The following is a 14,551-nucleotide window of genomic DNA, read 5'->3' on the forward strand; positions in this document are numbered from 1 at the left end:
TTGATAAAGTGTCCATGGAGACTAAAATAAAATTCCCCATGATAGATTTTGGTGATATAAAATTTAAACTTACTAAAAGTTCAATTAAGACACTAATCTATGCATTTCGAATAGATCTGTGCATGATTTTTTGGTTTTTTTTACAATTTTTCACAATTTTTTAGATCTGAAATGTAAAAATTTGCAGAAAACTCGATAGACCTCGATGCCCAGCTCGATGGACCCTTAAAAATCATGATTTTCATGAAAAAAAACCGCTTGTATCAATAGGCCTCGATGCAAATCAATGCAATTAATAGAAATTGCATAATTTTTCATTCGGGTGTCCGTTTGAAAGAGTAAGCTCAACACGACCCATAAGCACGACCCATGTCGTGTTGTGCTTGTGCCGTGTTGGGCCCAAATCAGGCCGGCCCATTTTCCTTATTCAGACCCACTTTTAGGCCAATTTTATTATTGTAAAAAAATGTGAGAATGAAGAATTGAACCCCCCACCTCCTCTTTAACAATCAATGGACTCACTACCAATCCAAATACATTTCTTTGTGTTTAATTATAGTTTGAGATATTTTTATATATTTTTCAATAATATTGTACACAAAATTATATCAAAGATAATTAATTTGAATACCTACTAATAAATGCTAAAAAATTTAACTCACAAATCTTAAAATAAATTAATATAATTATAAAATTATAAACATTGAGAAAAATAATAGACTTTTATTATCATTCTAATTTATAGATAATTGACAAATAAAAATTTATTATCATTATTAATGTCAAAATATCGAGTTTTTTATCGTGTCGTGCTTTCGGGCTAGTTTGTTCGTGCTTTCGTGTCGTGTCGTGTCGTGCCATGCTCAGACCCATGTCATGTTATGCAGTGCTAATTTTCAATTCACGTTATGCCTAACCCAAGCCCATATTTTTTTGTGCCATGTCATGCTCGTGCCACTTTCGTACCGTGCTAGAAAGTCTGGTCCTTATTTACAGATCTAGTGCTATCGATCTTAGTAGAGAGAGAGGTGAGTCGTTTATGAAAAGGGCGATATAATCAAAATTTTATAAAATATTATACTTTTGGGGATGAATCTTAATTTGGGCATAAATTTTTATTAAGGTATATTAACATGCAAAATTTCCCTTTCATTTTGGTTGTCATTAATTTATATGTATATGATCACACAGATTTTACATCAATTTGTTGTATAGTCAACATCAAATTTTGGTTTAAATTCAAAGAAAGATGACGGAAGTACTGTACACAATACATCATGTACAGCATATACTTTACAACAACTATTTAATTCATAAAAATGCTCATAAGGGTCACACTCTCACATGTACAGTTTGGTCAACCCTCAAATGTGTATAGTATTAATGAATTTAAGCGAATATTTTACATTTTTGGTATAATTATTTATTTATTAGTTTATATAGTACTATATAAAATGGCATTCAAGAACAATATATATATATATATAAATTGAATAATGAAGTAGAGAGTCCCCATGTTATTATTGAGGTTAAAATGGGATTTGAACGTTGTGGTTTGTCTCCCTGTGGCGGTTAGCATTTCATGTCAATAATATTGGTTAAATATGAGAAGAAGACGAAGAAGAATACAAAGCAAGAAAATAGAAAATGATGGACCCGTAATGTCCCTGCTGAGCCTGAGATGGTTGTTTGGTCATCATCATAGACAAAGTGTCATAATTTATCCAGCTAACTAAGGTAGATTGTTCCTTCATAAACTGCCCCGGACCCCTTTTCTTCTCTGTAATCTAACCACTTCATATAAATATTTAGATTAATGCAAGAAAGAATACCACATAGGCTGACATGTAATGAAGTCACATTGCTTTATTTCCTTTTTAAAAATAAATAAATAAATAAATTTGTATCATCAACAAAATTTGTCGCTGAAAAAATGATGAAATTATGACTAAAATAAATTATAACATTTGTTTATGACTGGATAAAAATATTGACACAATGTTTTTCTAATTTATCATTATTTATTATGAAAAGTTGTGATCATTGAACTTTTATAAGTGAACAATTTATTAATGATTAAATATCTTTTTGTTTTAAGATTAGTTGTTTCTTTTATTCGGACACAACTAAATAGTTATAAAAAAAAAATAATGTGTTACAAAATTGTCACTCGAAAAATGTTAATGTAAAAACTATTTGATATATGCATGACCAATTGTTTTCAATTTGACAATAGGTTAAACTTTAGATCTTTATTATTTGTATTTTTTATGGTTTTTTTTTATTGTGTATTGTTTCGCCAAATATACACTATAAATAGACAACGAAATCAACTTTATATTATGATATTTATACTTCATTATTCTTATAATGAATATTTTGCTCAGTTTCATTAAAAACAAAAAAAAAACGTACTTAATATAATATTGTAATAAAATTATATAATTCTTGGTGAAATTGTTTTTTTTTTTTGTTGTTGTTGGTAGGAGGCAGAGGAAAGGGATGTAGAGAGAAAGAGAGAAGAGATGGTGATAAAGTGGTTATAATATAATTTACAAACCTCAATACTAAATACAAGAGGAATAAGGACCAGCCAAGATAATTAACGTACGGATCTTTATTATTCTTTACTTGGATATATGAATTCCCATCAAAGCCAATATACATTTTACTTTGAATGTACGTATATATATGCGCGCCATTGTAACTTAATTACTTAAAGTTCTTTATAAATGTATATTTATGTTGGTATTTGATCACATATTGTTATTGGCAAGTGTCATTACAAAAAAAAAAAAATTCTTTTATCAGCTAGGAATTATTTTATAATCCTAACACGAATTTTTATCACAAAAATGATCATTCGTACATTTTTAATAACAACTCTTTTTGTTTATGATTAATATTTTTAACAAATTTTTAATGATAGATACTTGTTGTGTTTTTTTTTAGTTGTAAATTTAATTTTTATTTTTAGTTACAATACAATTTGTCTTTGTATGATGGTATATATATATATATATGTGTGTGTGTGTGACAAAATATGATTGTTTAGTGGACTGTATTATATATCAATCGGTGATCAAGTTGAACCAATTAGGACAGGGCATTTATTCAGAAAAGAAAGAAGAAAAAAAACCGAATATATTTGATCTCGTATATTATATGTAATGTAAATGCATACCTAATTGTGACATACAATTATTATGCATTGAACACAGTACCGATGTTTACAAAATAAATAAATATTACTGATCTATAAAATCATTAATCAATGTTTGTAGGAGCTACTTATCATGTAATAATAAAATAAAGTTATAGCATGAGCATTTTATATTATTATAGTTACTTAATTATTAGGTTTAGGAACGTGGATGCAAAGTGAATTTTTTTAAACATAAAACCAATCAATTTTTTTTATTATTAATTTGTCAATAGAGTCAGAGGATCAAATAATGAGCTTTTATAAGATAACTAGCAAACACAATTCTTAGTACATTTATTTATTTAATTATCCATTTGCGGTCGGAATAATGTAGATCACCAGATCCCAAGATTATTTATGGATGTAAATATACCTAAAGTTTAAAGTCAAAGAAATAAATGAGTACCGGTATACACTACATTTTGGACAAAAGAAGATGTGTGGATATTAATTATGATCATCTGGCGGAAGCTGGCCATGTGATTATGACCAATAATTTGTACTAATTAGTTGGATGTATATTCTTGAAGACAAATGCAATCACCCTCTAGATCGAAAATTCATGACGACCTATGATGATTAAACTCTAACTAAACAATGCTTGCATTATCTTGTGGGTTTGATGAAAATTTCAAGTACAGTACTACATCAATGAATTAAAGGAGTAATTAGTTCTAAAGTGAGCTCAATTATTGTGATTTGTGAGTGACCACGTTGATGTATGAGAATTGCTAAGGGATACCAATAGTGTCCAACACCATAAATAGATGACATACTGTTATTAATGAAATCTAATATCGGACGTTCTACACTATTTAATTTAATAATTGTATCGCTAACCAATTAAAAGGTGACACATCTTGAAGTGTTAGGCACTTTAAAATGTCAAATAGCAACACTCTTTGAATATATCCTCAAATTTATACACATGTCCTAATTAGTTTATTTGTTGAACTTAATTTAAAGATCATGGCTGTTAAAAACAAAAAATGGCTTTTTAATTATCAATGTGAGACACTCTTGATATTTTTTAATTAATTTTTTTTATTAATCACTATGTATATATTATGAATGTATACATATGTATAGCATATAAAGGATAATTTATGTATACGAATTCGTATCTTAAATTTTTACTACAAACTGATATTAACAATGTGAGTTGTCAGTATTAAATAATGGGGAATGTTTTATAATTTATCGTATTAGATTAAGTTTTAATGTACCAATTAATATATGACAGCTCATATACCATGCAACTATTGTGAAGTTTTTTTTTTTTGGCTCAAATGCAACTATTATAAAGTTGGTATCCTAACATTATGCCACAAAATTTTGAAGGGAAAAAAAATTAGCGTTTAGAACAAGAAGAGGACTGAAAAGTAGACCTTTTGAAAAGGAAAATTACATTGACAATCCTTACTCAAATAAATAAATATTAACAGAGAGAAACATCATCCGAACCGTACAAAAATAAATAGAATTATTATTGTGTAGTTATTTTATTATTTAAATTTATGCATCTTACCATTTACATTTTCTTAATTTTTTTAAAGTTTTCTTTTGGAGAACTAGCTAGTCTGGCTAGCTAATACTCATTGTTCTCAGGCATATAACTTTTTGTTTTTAACGATTATAAGTGTGAGTCTCTTTCATAAGTTGCATGATTCGCATTTGATCTCCTAGTTAATTATAGCTCACAAGTACTCACAACTTTTTTTTTTCTTTTGTCTAAAAATATGAAAGCTGACTAGGGTCCAATTTCACACACACATTCTTTAAAAATGCAAACTTAGTAAGTACGTGATTGGAAATAATTTTGTAATTACTAAATTATACAATATATGTTTGAATGTCAAGTGTTAATTAGTTATGAATTATTATTGTCGTGCTTAGAAAAATAGTTAGTAATTACACAAAAAAAATTAATATTGTATATGTATAATAAATATTATTTAAAATTAATAATATTTAATAATTACACAATATAATTACACTCAATTCTTATAACAACTATGAAAATAAAATACTATAATTACACATAATATAATTACACAATTACTGTGTAATTACATAAACGGACAAATATGTCATTTCATGTAATCACTTTGAATTAAACTCGAATCTGTTTATAAAGTTGTTTCGAACGCACCCAAAAACCATCTCCAACCCGACCAAATAAAACTTCTCATTTAAACGCATAAAAACACATATTTAGCCAATTTAATGCTGTATGAACAAGTATGTCTGTCTTCTCTATCTCTATGTATATATACACAAGTATTTATGGTTTACTTCCCAACAGTAGCTATTACTTATTATGCATAGTTGACAAGACTTTGTAAACACCTCCTCTGTTTCTGTTTCTGTTTCTCTTTCTCTTCCTGTTCCACATTCCTTTCACTTTCCCAAGCATGAAATGCGTACTAGCTGAATCACTAAATATATAAAGAGCAAAAACAAAATAAATTTGCTTAAAGAATCACTATTCTTTTATAAAAAAAAGTATCCCATTTTGCATTTGACTTTATTGATTAAGATAGAATTATTAAAATAAGAAAGTAATTAAATTTTAATTACTAAAATAACTTCTAAATATATAAAAAAATCAGAAAGCATTAATTCAAATAAATTCACATAAAATATTCAAATTCATTTTTATCTACCAAAGATTAAAGGTTTTGTTTTTTTTTCAAAAATATACTTTTTTTGTGATTTTTTTATATTTTTTATGGTGCCTGATTTTTTTTTAAATACTGTCTTAAGTTTTTAAAAATACATTTTTTTTTAAGTTTTATATTTACAAAAATACAGTGTCAATGAAACAACCAAAAAACAACTAAACATTAACTCACTGTATGCTAACATGTTTTTTTTTAAAAACTCAAAATATATGTGAAAACAACTAAACAACAAATAGACATCAACACAATAATAGAACAACTATATATATAAATTTAAACAACTAAAAACCAATATGAAAACAACTATATATAAAATCTAAACAACAACCCCACAGCTACACAGTTCAACCTATTACATTTTTAAAAAAACAACACACATCAATACAATATAAAAAACACAACTTAAATACAACACGGCAACAACCTCACAAAAACAATATTGAAAAAAAACCCTGAACTTGCACCCAGCCCTCATTGCCCAACCAATCATGAACCCAAAACCCCTAGCCCCATCCTCACCCAAGCCCCAAAATCGAGCCCAGGTGCACCCCGTCCCAAGCTCCGAGTTCCATCGCCCATGCGCATCACAGGCGCGATTCCACCAGTGCAAGCCCGACCCAGACCTCTGCACAAGCCTAGGACCCCTCGCCTCTCCCCATCTTAGCTCCAAGTCGCAAGATCCCCAAGCACCCAGCCCTACTGCGCAAAAAACCAACCTCCGAGATCCCAACTGCAAAGCCACAGACCCAGCACCCAAAACATTGACGCCAAGCCTCTCCCACGCTTCGTCGCAACCACCAGCCGACAGTCCCTTTGTGCGTGCCCATCCATCTGTGCATGCCTCGGCGTGACCTCACACAGCCCCGCCGACTTCCCACCTGCAAGAGCTCCGCCGGAGCCGTAGATGAGAGTCTGTAAAAGTGTAATAAAAAAATAATGAACGGTAAGAATGTTTAAAATCCCGTGTGTCAGTAAAAGAGTTAAAAAAATTAGTTTTTTTGTCGCTTTATGTAAAATTCTCAAGATTAATCAACCTAATTAATGCTCTTAACAAACTAGAGTGCACTTGGTGTAGAGAGGGACACTAGTTAGATTCAAACAGAAACCTAATGATTTATATATTATATATTGTTGTTATGATCACCGCTAATGCAAAATGTAATAGTTTATGGTTGTACATTATTATATTATAACATATCATAATGTGCAAAATAATCCAACCAATAATTCCCATATGAGTGTGACTACTATGGTTAGGGTTAGTTGATTTGATATAGCTTAAGCAAGTACTACCCATGAATTGTATACAATCCAATCCAAGTAAGTTACTTGAGTGGTACAGTTAAGAACTTAACTTGTTTGGTAACAACGTTGTTAATATCTTTCTTCTTCACCGTACGTATACCATTGAATATTTGATGCCGAAATGATAATAAGTAGTTGTGTTGTTGTATTATTTATGGAAAACATAGCTTTTTAGCGGTTGGCACTTGATGACTTTTTATTATTCCTTGCTCACTCACTCACTCTTTCACAGTTCCACTGTGACTCACAGCAAAGCAAAGCAAATCTTTTTACTCACTCCAAAACCAAAAACATGCACATATATGATATATCACTCACTCACACACATTCGAGTAGGAGGAGTAGGGACCCCTCCTATTCTACCTATATTTTTCTTTGATATTAAACTCATTCTTAAATTAGAAAAATCAACTATATATTTGTACAATATTAAATAGTAATTCAGGAATAATCAATTAATAGTTAGTATAATATACATTTTGAGAGTCACACTTGAGTTTGAATACAAAGAAAGCTTGAGAGAAAAGTAAAATAGAGAGAAAAATTAATAAAAACGAAACAGACTTCTCAACTGCACGCACCCATTGTTTCTCCACCACAAAACTCATCATCATCATCATCATCATCATCATCGTCTTCTTCTCCCTATCTAAATCCAATCCGTCAAAAAAGCAATACAGTGAAAAACACCGTAGATTCAATTCAATCCTATCTAATCTTTTAGATAGAATAATATTGATAATAATTACAATTATAAAATCTTATTAAAAGAAAACAAAGGGGAGCGTGTGGATGTTACTCAAACACCACTAGTCCTTGTTAATGTGTTTTTTATTTGTCGGCATTTTATCTTTTTTTCTTTTTGAAGTTTTTTTTAAAAAAAATAATAAAAAATTGGGACCCACTTTCATCAACGATCTAAAAACAGAGAGGTCCATCCCAAGGCTCCAGTTTCTCCCCATGTGCCCAACTGTCTTTAGCTTCATCACCTCTTGCTGGCATTTTCTCTTTCTTTCTATTCTATTCTACTCTCCATTGTACAAAATTTCCCGAGAAAATAAAAACTAAAAAAAGAAAAGAGTATAATTCCTGAGTAGGAAAATTCCAAAACTATGCTTCAGCTAAGATCATTTTAGCTCTCTCTTTCTCTGCCTCTCTTCTTCTCTTTGCTTCTCTCTGTTCATTCCCTCAAACAGAGCAAAGAAATGGACTCCAGAACTCGTCTTGATCATGCACTGTTCCAACTCACTCCGACTAGGACCAGGTAATTTGGCTAGTTAAGCACATTTTCTCATCTGGGCTTCTGCTGAGAATGTTTTTTTTTTCTTTTTTGAATGTTAATTTTGCTTCATTTTGTACTGAAGATGTGACCTGGTGATTTTCGCCGATGGGGGCGGGAACGAGAAGCTGGCGTCTGGTCTTCTGGCGCCGTTTCTCACGCACCTCAAATGCGCCAAAGATCAGATTTCTAAAGGTGGATACTCCATTACTCTTCGTCCCTCGGGCTCCAATGCCCCTTGGTTTACTAAAGCCACTCTTCAAAGGTAAAATCACTTCACTAAAAAGCTTACTTTTTTTCGGCCATTGCTGGTTCGTGAGTGGTATTTGGACTCAGATTTGGTCAAGGGCACTTTGTTTTCTTTCAAGGATGAGTTTAGGGGAAATGGGTTTGCTTTAATGGTTGAGAATTGAGATGTGGTATTCTTTTTTGGAGTGGGATATGGCCGCTGAAGCTACAAATCTAACTTTTTTAGACTAAATTTTGTAGATTTAGTGCTATGAGGTTAGATTGATGAAGTTTAAAAATATTTATCGTTGACAATATACTGAATATTGTCATTACGGCAGGTTTGTGAGATTTGTTAACCAACCCGAAGTTCTTGAAAGATTTGTGACTTTAGAGAAAGAGATTGTGCAGATTGAGAATTCAATTCAAACCAATGAATTGACCAACAGTAATGCATTGGTACAGGCTGAAGGTACGTACACATATAAATATATATTGCAGAGAAGGAGACTTCGTTCATAATGGATCTCTCGTACTTGTGGGCCTCATCCCCATGTTTATTTTGGCTTTAAATTGTAATGGTCATTTATGCTAGATTTAAGCGACAGTGTGAATGTGCTAACAATTAAACGTTTGAAAAAATTATGGTTGATTAGCATACTTTCAGTCTGTCAATTTCAACTAGTAAAATGTATCCTTTTCAATTGCATCGTTTTAGCAGATTGTTTTGAGGTTCCAGCTCCTAACCTCTGAAATTAAATGTCTCAGCTGCTGATGGGAACTCAAACAAGGCAGCAGTTGTCTCCAAGGTATGTCTTCTTGCAGCTTCATATTTTTTGACAAGTGATATCGATTGTAAATTGATGTTTTGCTTAAATTGTCCAATTTTTTATTTTTATGTTAACTTGGCCTTATCTTTTAGTTAAAAGCTGAAACCAATGGAACGGTCGATGCTTCTCCAGAGGAGAACTCCAAGTAAATTCATCATCTGTTCCTTTGTTTTATCCGTACTTCTCATGGTGTCATACATTTTTTGCTGGTTACAAGACATCTGTATTTCTCATTCATTGATTGTCAGCTGCGGGTTATGAACAGGATCCGTCTTCAGCGAGTTTTGGAAACACGAAGAGCCGTGCTCTGCAAAGAGCAGGCAATGGCTTATGCTCGTGCTTTAGTTGCTAGATTTGAACCAGACTATTTAGATGATCTTATATCTTTTGCTGATGCTTTTGGAGCTTCACGTTTAAGGTACCAAAAGATGTAGCAAAGCAATATTCGTTGTTGACAATAAGCACTAATTTAAATGCACCTTTTCAACTTTAGTATCCATCCTATTTGTTTCGTTCAATAGTTCTAATTTTCTTAGGTTTTTATTTTAATTTTTTTATGTATCTTCTTCTTATTTGTTTCGAGAACATTTAAATTTGTGGCATCAACAGCCTAATCAATTATTTGAATGATAACAGAAGTTGTGTGTGTACATATATATATATATATATGTATGCATATGTAACTACAAGCAGATTACTCATAAGTTCCCACTCCTGACCTTGCAAACCATTTCTTTGCCCCCTCCTCCCCTCTTCTTCATGAATTCTACATGTTGAGGAGCTTCAAGGAGTATACATTTTATTAAAGGCTAATATATTACTGATTTCTACAGGGAAGCATGCATAAATTTCATTGAGCTATGCAAACAGAAGAACGAGGATAGGCTTTGGATAAATGAATTAGCTGCAATGCAGGCATGCCCTCCGCCAGTCATGCCTTATCTGGAAACATCTGGAATCATACTTGCTGGGGAAGACAATGATCCTACTCATATTCCTAATTTGATGATAAATGTTAACCAAAATGGAAAATCAAATGGCGCCTTGGATACATCAGTTTCTGATTCCACCACTAGTCACGGAAGTTTGGATGCAAGCAACGGTATGGTTTCTCCTCTCAGTCCTTTACGTCCTTTAGTTTATTGGCACTCCCCTAGGGAAAACAGATCATACAACCTCCCATTCTTTAGTTGGAAAAATAAGATAGTCGGATTTAGTTAACAAAAGAAAAACTCATCTCTCAATCTCTGTTAAAAAAAAAATCCTTTTAATTATTTTTAAACACATTACTTCATCTTCGTATTAAAGCCTCATCTTTGCTGCTAAAAATTTGCAGATACAAGCTTCCCATTACCTCCTCAGACATCATCAATGGATGGAAAAACTCAAGTGCCAGCATCGTGGCCCAACCATCTTCCACAGTACATGCATAATTTTCAAGGCCCTGTTTTCCATCCATACCAAGGTTACATGTTTCCTGGTATGCAGGTTCCACCTTATTATCCAGGGAATGTGAAATGGCCTCCTAATATGGAAGATTCTGGTCCTCATGTAGATCGAGAAACTGATGATCATCGTAATCATAAGTCTCGCAGGAATAAAAAGAAATACTCTCAGGGGAAAATGCAGGATAATGCAGAGCAAGATGAATCCACCGAGGAAAGTGAGTCAAGTTATGAAAGTGAATCAGATGAGCAGACACGTCATGGAAAGAAGCACTCTTCAAAAGAGCAGTCACGGAAGAAAAGACATGGTAAGAAGTCCTCAAGAAAGGTTGTTATTCGAAACATTAATTATATAAGCTCTAAGAGAGATGAAGAAGGAAGTGGATCTGAGGAAAGTTCATCTGATGAGAATGGAGTCATTGATGGTGATGCGATTAAACAGCAGGTGGAGGAAGCTGTTGGGTCATTGGAGAGGAGACACAAACCTTCCTCGCGTCGACATAAGAAACAAGGTGGTGTTAAATATTCAAATGGGGATGATGAGCAAGAAACTAAGAGCATAAATGCTGTTGATAATTCCGAAAAGAAGAATGACAACTGGGATGCTTTCCAGAATCTTCTATTGCAAGACAAAGATACAAGTACTTTTGATGAAGAACCGCGCCCTATGCATGAATATTTTTCAGAAGAAGGAAAACATTCTACACTTGGCTTTGAACAAGAGAAGATCACGAAGCAACGAGCAATTTCCAGTGATGATTTTGTTGTCACAGGAAGGGGAACAGGGAATGAGAGCAGAGCTCAAGTTGAGTACTTTGAAAGTGGTGATAATGTTGTTCCAATTATTAAGAAGCATAGCCCTGAAGAGGAATTGTTGTTTTCACAAAGAATTGAAGAATCTGGGAACAATTCTCATGTTAATCTATCTGATAGTGTTGTTGGCTCCTCCAAAAACAAATGTTCAACAGATGGGGAATGGTTTCTTGGCAACCAGACACATATTGCAGCAAATCTGGATGAAAGCAAAGATCTTAATATATATGATGGTGCATATTCCTCATCTTCTACCGTCCACACTGAGAAGAACAAGAAAGATGTTCTTGTTGATGATTCTTTTATGGTTCACGATCGACAAGTTGTGGATCAATCTGATTCCCTCTTAAGAAATGACATGCGTTTTGTTCCTGAAATAGGAGCTACTCATTATGAATATGGAGTTCCAGAAGCCTCGAAAGACAAGCCTGAAGCATTTACTGCCCATGAGCCAGATGACCTTTACATGATGCTTGATAGAGATTCAGCTGCTGAAGCAACTATGACATCATGGACCCCAGAGATGGATTATAACAACTTTTCATCAGCTGTAGCAAATAAAAAGGCTGTTGAATCTGAGAACACTGATTGTGCTGATGCAATCGACTCTTCTAATCCCAAGGGAAAGACTGGCAAAACTAATGGAGTTCCTGGAGAAAAAGGTGCAGGCAAAGAAGCAAGGTCAAAAGTTTTAAATGGATCTCTAGGAAGGAATAGAACTGATCTAGCGTCAAGAACTAAGAAACCAGCTCCGGCAGGCAGAAGCATATCTGTAAAGAGCAAAGCAGAGAGGGTATTTAACAAACTTTTAAGCCCTCAAATTGGTTTAAAGAATGTGAAAGATGTCTACCTTTTCTAAGACTGTTGAAGTATTTCTTTTAAAACCTTTTTCCAGAATCTGCCAAATGTTAATTCATCACATAATGTCGATATAACTCTGATATAATCTTACTCTCCTCCATTTTGTGTCAAATAGGATGAAGAGAACAGGAAGAAACTGGAGGAATTGCGACTCGAACGCCAGAGGAGAATTGCTGAAAGAAGTACTTCCAGGGGGACTACTACAGCTAAACCTAAGCGGGTCTCATCAGAAAGCAAAATGGGCAGCACTTCCCCTAACAGTGAGAAGGCTCAAGGAGATACAAAACCAAATAAGCCAGTTCTTCGTAGTTCCACCATAGAACGCCTCGCTACAGCTCGGACTACAAGTCCAAAAGTGTCGACACCTCAATCAAATGGCCTGCCAAAGAAGCAACCTGTGAAAAGTAATGGTGTAGCTGCTACAAATAAGAAACCAAGCCCAAACAAAATGAAGCCTTCAGAGAATGACCCCAAAAAGTTAAAACGTGTACTTTCTTCTGAATCCAATGCCAAGGAAAAAGAAAGTGTTGTAATCACAGAAGCACAGTCTTTGAATCCTGCAGCTGCAATTGCAGTTCAGCCTAGTAATACCAGTCGCAATTCAGAAGATGTTAAGGAGTTGCCAAGCATATCTTTAGTTGAAAAGAATGAAGTAAAAGTCTTGGATGACCAAAGACATGATGAAATTTCATCTGAGCCAATTCAAAGTCAGCCTTTACAAAATGATCAGCTGATAGGCAATGCAGAGGTCATGCCAAAGGAATCTCCAGTTCTCATTAGTGAAGAACAAAAAACAGAAAAGATTGCTGAAAGTACTCTAAATTCCAATCTAGCATCACCTAAAAAGGATTCGATCATCACTTTTGTGAGCATCAAAGAGGACAGCGCAGCAGTTGAAAGCTCACTGCTCTCACAGGAAATCTCAGAGATCGAAATCTCTACACCGCCACCAAGTAGTGAAACGGCGGAAGAAGCTCTCCATTCTAGCAGGAAGAAATGGAACAGTGATGAGAGCTCTCCTAAAGCAACCAAAGGGTTTAGAAAGCTTCTTTTCTTTGGAAAGAAAAGCAAGACCTCTGCTGTGAATTGACAAAATCTTCCATTTTCATGAAACACTTTTGGGTTTGGCTTTGAGCATTGCAACTGGTGAAATAAGATGTGGTTTGTCATGTGAAGGAACCTAAAAAAAATTATCTTTGCTTCCCTACACAATAAGGCCTTGGGTGTTGCTGCCACACGGGGAAGTTTTATGTGTAAGTTTATCGATTTTGGCATATGTATTGTATTGTAGAGAATGGATAAACAGTTAAAATCTCTTTTGGATGTTATATTGATATTCTGTATTTAGCTTCTTGTATACTGTGAATCTTTTTCTGTATGTTTTGTATTCTTTATTTAATTGGAAGCATAGAAACAAAGGGAAGGATAAAAAGTTAATAGTTTGTATTTGTGTTCAGAGCTTGTTGTGAATAAAGGTGTTTATGTACGAGTTTACCAACCTATTTTAACCATTGGTGTTTATTCAAGTTGTCTTTCTAACTTTTTATGTTTAGTGTTGTAATGAATGATTGTTAAGAAAAAAGAAAAAAGAAAAAAGTCTAAGCCAGAAACAGTATTTTCATTATGAAAAGTTATTTGTAGTGATATGCCATCCAATCAGGGAGGGAAATTTGATGCACTATGCATCACAGTATACTTTAATTAAAAAATACTACAAAATCATTACAAAAATGTTATTTTGTAAAATTTTGACTGTACTTTCGTTAACAACTCTTCTCTCTTCCTAAAATTGTCTCTCAAGTTATCTCTCCCTCTACCATGACACCACCACCACCTCTCCATGGGAGCACCATTGAAGCTCTCTTTTTCTCTAACAAACCACATTTCTCCTTCTTTCTTTC

General features: G+C 33.3%; 1 protein-coding gene across 1 annotated transcript; it reads left to right on the forward strand.

Annotated features, from left to right (window-relative positions):
• The first annotated feature begins 8,186 nt into the window (after positions 1-8,186).
• Positions 8,187-14,152, forward strand: LOC133796936 (COP1-interacting protein 7). Its single transcript, XM_062234641.1, has 9 exons — positions 8,187-8,458; positions 8,559-8,738; positions 9,043-9,173; positions 9,470-9,510; positions 9,624-9,676; positions 9,797-9,949; positions 10,365-10,633; positions 10,868-12,582; positions 12,766-14,152. Exons 1-9 carry the CDS (start codon positions 8,400-8,402, stop codon positions 13,738-13,740), a joined length of 3,576 nt encoding a protein of 1,191 aa, XP_062090625.1. The 5' UTR covers positions 8,187-8,399; the 3' UTR covers positions 13,741-14,152.
• Positions 14,153-14,551: the final 399 nt, after the last annotated feature.

This window comes from Humulus lupulus, chromosome 8, assembly GCF_963169125.1.
Source record: "Humulus lupulus chromosome 8, drHumLupu1.1, whole genome shotgun sequence".
NCBI lineage: Eukaryota > Viridiplantae > Streptophyta > Magnoliopsida > Rosales > Cannabaceae > Humulus > Humulus lupulus.